The sequence below is a fragment of the Varroa jacobsoni genome, unplaced genomic scaffold (genome assembly GCF_002532875.2).
Source record: "Varroa jacobsoni isolate VJ856 unplaced genomic scaffold, vjacob_1.0 scaffold_719, whole genome shotgun sequence".
Lineage (NCBI taxonomy): Eukaryota > Metazoa > Arthropoda > Arachnida > Mesostigmata > Varroidae > Varroa > Varroa jacobsoni.
Genome location: NW_019213621.1, coordinates 12,096 through 19,859, shown reverse-complemented (window position 1 = coordinate 19,859; position 7,764 = coordinate 12,096). Strand labels below are relative to the sequence as shown.

Here is a 7,764-nt window from a genome sequence, read left to right as displayed (position 1 = left end):
GCTATGCTGTCTGCCGCTGCTCCTGCTGATAGTCCGACTGCCGTTAATGGCTTATTTTGGGGTCTGCGCCCCCTCCATCCTCTAGTTTAGCGTTGGATGCTGAGAAAATCCGTAACAGCTGCAGTTAAGTGCGCAAAGACAGACAAAGAAGTACCACAGTTGAGAACCAGTAGCAGCAGCTTGGCCCGACCTAGAGACGGGAAGGCAGCAAAAGCAGACGCAACAACTAAACTGGCGCCATCAGCAATCGAACACAGCGTCTTGTTTGCAACTTGGTATACCGCTGTTGCAGTGGCTGCTGCTTTTAATGGGGTCCAGAACAGGTTTCGAGGATTAGAACATGTTTTTCCACTACGATACATAGAAGGCGCATTTTGCCGATTACCTGCCTGTCCGACCAGTTCTTGACTTTTTTGGTGCACTGACAGACGATCAGCTGCAGTAGAACATATAGCTATCGCCTTTATACGCGCATGCAACCAACGTTGGCGCAACTGCTGTTACGGCTACTGCCGTTGGCGTGAAGCCGTCACATGCACTTAGTTGAAGCGCATGCGCCCAATCGATGTCAGTCAGAGTCGACAGGTACAGTGTGACCGCCGTTGTATATCTCATATAGCATAGCACAAAGGTGCATCGTAGAAACGGCGGCCCACCTACCAAAGTATCAAAACGGTGGACAAAGACTATGGAGACAACGGTGGTGAGGGCAACGTCGAAAACCATGTTCCTCGCAGCACCACATTTCGCGATCAGATGTACTCTTTCCTTCGTTATGGTGTACGTTCGCTCAACAGACGCTCAGTCGCAAGCAGCCCTTAATAGATTCTGGGAGGGTCGAGAGAACCTTGCTCGGCGACCAACGATAACTAAGAGAGACCCCATAACGTTAGTGTTTGAAGCCGAAGGAAGGGCACCGAACAGCCAGAAGGAAAGAGCTAAATAGGGAAAGAGAAAATGCGTGTCAGTAGCGGCAGCCAGCAGGTCCCATTGGCGGCTGTAACGCTGGAAATAGGAGCGAGCACGATTGGACGAGAAGAGCTAAGTGATGCTGGAAAACTAGAGGTAGTTGTCTGCCTGCCTACTCTACGGATCCCAACTGACCGGCTAAGAGAGCGAGCGCTATCTGTCGTCATCGAAGAACGCGGTGGAAAGGGAACACGACTAGGCGCGGCAGTAGTGGCGGCGACTGGTCCTCCGCTGCTGCTAAGGGCTGAACGTTGAGAAAAAGGCCGAGATATTTGTGCTGTGACTCTGTGGTTCGTACTCGTTGCTGCTGCTGCCTGCGGTGCTGTGGCGTGGCTCAGTGTGGCTCGATCGGCTACGAAGCCTATTCTCTACAGCTGCAGCGGCGGTGGCGGTGGCGGCAAAGGGGGCCTTAGGCTTTTAGCTTAACGCTGCCCGCCACGGCCATTATCAGACAGACCTGCCAGCCACCGCTCTGTCTTTCTCTACCTATCTCTTTAAACGTGTTGTGCTGTTCGGTCTGCTGCCGCGGTCCGCTACTATAGGCCTATGAAATGGTCAGCTGCTGTTGTGCCGACAACGGCTGTAGTAGCCGCTCCGCGATTGGGGAAGGGTATTAGAGGCAAGACAGGGCCGAGACCGTCAGGAACAAGCGCGAGCTAGCGGACAGGCAGGCGGGCGGGCGGGCAAGAAACCAAGCAGGAAACCACTAGGACGCCATATTGAAAGTTTATTCTACAATCATTTGCTTTGTCGCCTCTTGTGTTCCGACAGTTGAAATGTCGTTTACGCCGTTGCTCATACGGCGAGCGGCGGGCCAACTCCAACCGCAGGCCCGGGTTCTCAGTGACGTGCTAGGGTAAAAAGAAGCTATCGAGGCTCGACAAAAGCCGCCCTTACCACAGCATTTCTCTTGCAATAACGCTTTTAGGCTTTTCAGTATACCCACGAAACTTAGCGGTGCTGGTCCTGGGGGTGGTGGTGCTAGTTGTGGCAACCTAAATACCCCTCAACCTTTCCAAGAGGTAACGGTGTGTGGATCTATTCTCGATAGATTGTGATGTGACATGGACAAAGCGGAGTGCGTCGACCCTGACATTGATATCATTTCCTTTGAGCGTGACTTCGACTTCAATTCCATTGTCAAGAGAAAAAAACCACCAACCACACGATTCATTAAGCATTATCGAACGGATCGGATAGCAAACCCTCAAAAAAGAGAAAGAAATTTGGCTAACCAAGAACCTGCTCGCTGAAAGACGGTGGACTGTCACAAAACGAAGCGGTGTCAAAAAATCAAATGAGTAAATTGACACATAAAAAAAAACAAAACCTATTCCAATTCAACGCCTGAGGATCATTGTTACTGCTACCAGATCCAGTGAATAGGCAACTCTATCGCTTGTCGTTGACCAAAAGACCGACTAACGGATACAGTGGCTCTGAGAGTGACTACTGGAAGTACTCCAACACCTTACAACCTTATTACGTATCATACTAAATATCTCCTCCCTCGATAACGTGTAGTCAGAGGTAGTAGGCTCAGTGCATGAGCCTACGGCAATTCAGGACGACCGGCTGTCGCCGCAAACCGTTTCGGCTCTGGGAACAAAGGCCACTTCCATCTGGCCGTGTCCCAAGCGCAGCCGAAGCAGGTGTCACAGGTCATAATCAGCAGAGAAGAAGGACTCGCCAGACAAATCCGATCTGTGGCTCTACAAGGAACGGCGGCGGCGACGACGCAAAAATTGTGCCGCTGTTCCGAGGTGGTAACGGTGAGATTTGTCCCCACGCGACGTGCAGTATTCGCCCGTGTCCGTTGAAGAGTCGTTGTGTCAGCAGAAAAGGTTGCGATATCATCGCGTGGCCTACCGAGACGCTAGGCCACTCGAGACGACAAGAAGTCCACCCAGCAAAGGGAAAGCTCAAAAGTGTGCTGTCCACTTATCAAAGTTGCTACTACTCAAGAACCAGCAAGAGTGTTAACTATTTGGAGCTTGATCAAGAGCAACGTGTCACTTGCCACCATCGACTCGAGGCTTCAGCACTTCGACGAATATCAATAGGGATATTACCGCAGCAAGCTGTGCCGCCGATTCACGATTCCCTCGTAGTTTTTCCGCTGCACCCGCAGTAACAGTAGCATTATTTCAGTTATTCGAAGGCATGTAAGCTCCCCTCAACAGACGAATGCCGAAGTGCAGCCAGCAGGAGCAACGATTCTAGTAACTCGTAAGTCAGGCAGTGAACCCCCGAGCCGTCAAGGGCCCGCAGAAACAACGGCGACAGTTGAACAAAAGTAAGATGTGGCAGTGGTAGCTGTTGCTATTGTCGTTGCGATTGTTGTTGTAGTTGTCGTAGTGGTAGGAACACTCGGGGGTGCTGGTTCGTCACAATCGTCGTTTCCGTTGTCGTAAAGACAGTGGTAATACTCACAGGGCCTACCGTGGCAGGACCGCGTGCCGGCAACTCTGTCCATCCCCACTGTGTTACACTCCATCGTGCTACTCGTTTATTTCTTGATACCCAACGCCTTTGTGCCGTAGTTCGTATCGTGTGCAGCTCGTGTAGACGGACGCCCCCAGCGTCATTGTTGGCGGCGGCCTCGGTGGCGTCGCCGGCCGCGTCGACGCCAGCCCTGACGCTAACCTTAAGGGGTTCAGCGGACTGAGCGGCGTGGATCTCGGCGCGAGCCCCAGCCCCGACACCACTAGCAGCCACAGCAGCGCAAAACCTCAGTGTCAGACAGGGTTACGCCGGCTGCCTAGGGTGTCGCGAGGCCCAGGGGCGCACGTGGCCTTGGAGGAGCCCGGGTGCTGTTTGTGTCTGCTTGCGACAACCACGACTGCTCCGACAGGCGTTGCGGTCCGTTGTGGGCTGGGGCGGCCACACAATCGGCTCTTGCCTCTTCAGGGAGGGCCAGGTAAAGCCAAAACAACAACAACAACGACGACAACAGCAGCGGCAACAGCACGAACACCAACAACAGCAGCAGCGTCAGTGTCCGGTGCGCGTTCACGCTATTTACCACTCCACCAATCTGGCCGGCCCAAAGTGGGCGCAACGTTGTGCGCACGACCCTTCCACTGGATAGCCGACGTGCAACTTATACGTGCACGTCGTACACTCAGAGGCAACGTGCAGGCCCCCGGGTTCCTCCGACAGTGCGCGCCCGCCTCAGCGCCTACGAGCCGCCGCGAACCGTCGGTTGCTGGCTCGTCTGAATGGCTGCAGAAGCTTTACGTGAACAACCTCTTCCCCTCGATGAAATTCCTCAGGCGGGAACCTTTCGGAACAAACCGCAGGTAAGGGCAAAGATCAATAGAAAAGGCAGCAGCAGCCACGACACCGACAACAACAGAGCGACCGGCTAAAACAGAATTGATTGTAAAAATAACAGCAGGAGCAGTGTGAACCGTAACAGCTATAGGCGATTAGTGGTATGTCTGTTTGCTAATCTCATACAATTCGGATCTTCGCGTGTGTGGATATTTTTATGCCGATCGTACAAAGGCGGAACCGGAATTTATTCCCTCTCTGATATCGAAAACCCATTACACTTTCCGTAGTATAGCCGTTGTTGTTATCGTGTTGCAAAATTCCCCCTCCCACCTCCAAATACAGTATTATTTCCTAAAGTGACAGTCTGGATACATGATATGGGAACTCGTTGAAGCTGAATTGATTTTACCTGATACATAGTGTATACATTACTTTGCTTTTTCTTACGTAAATCAGGTCTCTACCTCAATACTAATAGTAATAAGTCAATGACGTAAGCCGGCTTACGCAGGTGAGGGATCTTGCTCGTATGTATCCACTTATAACCGGACCCATTCACTCGTTCACCTACAATTTCCTACGCTCGCCCACTTGGGGAAGCCCGTACACGTATCTATTACATTGACGACGGCCGTATAGGCAAACAAACAGATAGGGCAAATGCGAAAGCCGCTACAAAGTTCGCGCGATGCTACCGGCTATAGTCGCAATCATAGAAGTAACAGAGAATGGCTTGGCTAATCATACCGATGTTATTTGCCAAATTCAGATGCTCGTGTAGTTAACGGCGAGCGAAGGCGCGGAAAACGAGTGAACAGTTAGTGGCAAGGGCCAGACCGAACCAAGAATGACGTTCCCACTCTGTCTTTTTCCTTGCTTTTGTTGCTGTACAATATTACTGTGTGTGTGTGCAAGCATCTGGCGAGTTCGGCCAGCGCGTCGCCGCTGGCCCATAGCGCGGACCATCTCGAAGGCCCTTTACACAATGAACCATAATCGAAACTATCTACTATAGTTGCAACAAAGAAGCTTATTGCTCCCACTGGTAGCGGTACGGTCGACGGCTATGCTTCTCTCCGGGGCCAAGTAGTCGACTACCCGACGGCCGCTTGATCGACGCGTTTCCACTAGCAGCAATTTCCGCAGAGTTTCTATCTATCTCTGGCCGTTGGCGCGCCTTCCTCTGACCGCTTCTCGGTGCTGTCTCGCGGATTTTCATTTTAAATGTCTCATGTTCTCGTGGAAAGCAAATGGCGACAGCGAAGACCCCATACTTGAGTTGCTGTTGACTCGTAACGACTGGCTCGTCGTTGCTTACCAGCCGACTTACGTCTCACTAGATCTATCGGGTGGCCATTCGGTGTCGGGGTTGGTGGGTCTTTTACCGCTTGTTTCTTCTCTTCGAGGAGGCACGAGGTGGTGATGACGCTGACGAATGCAACGGCTACAGCAGCCCCATTAGCACTGGCTGGTCGTACGGCCATTGCCTGATTTCGCTTTCGCCATGAGATTTTCTCTCAAGACGCCTCCTTCCGCCCTATTAGCTTTTGCGACCGGCTGCCTTCAGCGGTCTCGTCGCAGTTTTGTCTTCTACCACTGTTGTTATCGTTGACTGCGGCTAAAGCTATTGGTTGCCTACATCCCGTGTGGCGTTACAAGACGACGCTGGTCTTTCGAACCAAATCGTCGTTGGTGGTGATGGTGATGGTGTACACCTAAACGTCAAAAACTCTGATCACGAGTGGCGCGAACACACAGCTCGACGTTCGTCCGTAACTTTATCCTAGCAAACAGTTTCTCGCTGAGGCCACTTAGGCCGTTATGGACATAGGACACTTTGGACATGCTACCTTTGGTTTTTGATTACAACGTATCAGCCATTCTCCAGTCTGTCCCATGTTGATACTATCCATCTATCTGTCATCTGTTAGTACAAGAAAATGAAATTTTCATCGTCCTGTTTTTCTCTCTGATGTGCATGTGGAAATGTGTGTGCTAGCCTAAGTATATGAAATAATTGTCCGCAACTATCTACTATGCTTTATGCTACTAGGCGAGGCCTCGTTGTTCGGCCAGCGTTTTTCGCGATTCGACTGCTACTGTATATTCTTGACTAGCTTGTTCCGGCTACAGTATTTAAGGCGAAACCGACTGTACCATTAGCGACAATACATAATACTTTATGCACACACCCTTGCATGGGGCGTCCGTGCAGGTGAAAAGATCTCCCATCGGTTATAACGCAATGCATATACACAAAGTTAAATTTTCTCTTAGCCACGTTCGAATGGAACCCTTTGCTTTACCTTCCTAACTAGTTTGCACCACTAAAATTTGCAGGAAATTGCTGCGACTGCTGCTGTTTTTATAACAACTTATATTGTAACTAATATACCAGGTTTCATGTTCTGCTAAGAAAAACACGAAACCCAGGGCTTTTTTGGTAGGCTGCCCAATAGCCAATACTATTTATTATATTATTATCAAGCATTACTGTAATAGACGTATTATCGGGACGATCGAGAATACAATAATAGGCCTCTACATTTCATACCCCCGGCAATTGATTATTCTCTCTCAAAATGTAGTACTAAACGAACGCTGTGTGGCGCTAGTGATCTAACTAAATCGTCTGTGTGTTGTTTTACTTTATTTTCTGCTTTTTATTTTCCCTACTGGCTGGCCTCCACACTCATCGGTACTGTTCTGTACAACGCTTTGTTGCGTGTCGCGTGGCGGCGCCACCTGTAACGTCGCTGTCGTTGCTCGCATCACCTGCGCTGCCCCCTCCACCGCTGTGGGGCTCGGCTGGGCGAACGTAATCGTCACCATAATCGCTATGAACAAAACTTCGCCGTCGACAACAACAACAATAACAACACTAATTATGCCTCTTATATTCCTTTTCTGATCTTCTTTCACTCTGTGGGCAATCTATATTATGCACATTTCTGTTTCCGTATCCAAATCCTCATTCCCTGGTCGTACCTCCATCCATATTCTATTTCCTCTTTCGTCCTTGCCTGATCGTGGCCAGTTTCAGTATTCGCACCTACAGAAGCGACGAGATCGTTCACGAAGGCTTGATGACCATATGTCGGACAGCTCGAACAGCGTCGTCAGACAGGTGCGTGAAATACGTGATGAATGAATGAATTAGGTTTAATGAATTTAAATAGATATTCACGCTATAATGGTGAATGGGTGATCATTACGAGGATTGCCGTTCGAAAGCCTGTTGAGCTGCGACCGAGCGAAAGTAGACCTAACGTGAGAACGATTGCGATCTATAGGGACCGAGATGTTATGTCAGGTCGATATGCGTCTGTCGAAAGCAGTATATAAGAACGTAATACCTACGGCAGTTGAGTGTATTTACAAGCGAAGAGATTTTCATATGCGTTTAAGAACATATATATGTATATATATATATAATATATATGTGTTCATCCGAAAGTTTGTCTGTCTTTTATTGTGATTTAGATTATTCATTCATTTAGTTCTTTTCCTGCTTTT

The 7,764-nt window shown here is 49.8% G+C and overlaps 1 protein-coding gene across 4 annotated transcripts in view; it reads left to right on the top strand.

Moving 5' to 3' along the window:
- Positions 1-4,081: 4,081 nt before the first annotated feature.
- The window catches only part of Ca-beta (Calcium channel protein beta subunit), a 15,707-nt gene continuing 12,024 nt past the window's right edge, over positions 4,082-7,764 (top strand). The window contains exons 1-2 of one of the 4 annotated variants that reach the window (XM_022837643.2): positions 4,082-4,271; positions 7,307-7,375. In XM_022837643.2, the coding sequence (XP_022693378.1) occupies positions 4,191-4,271; positions 7,307-7,375 (150 nt within the window). In that variant the 5' untranslated portion in view covers positions 4,082-4,190. Of the gene's footprint in view, positions 4,272-6,085; positions 6,175-7,285; positions 7,376-7,764 lie in introns of those variants that run through there. The other 3 variants (XM_022837642.2, XM_022837644.2, XM_022837645.2) reach the window with 3 other exon arrangements.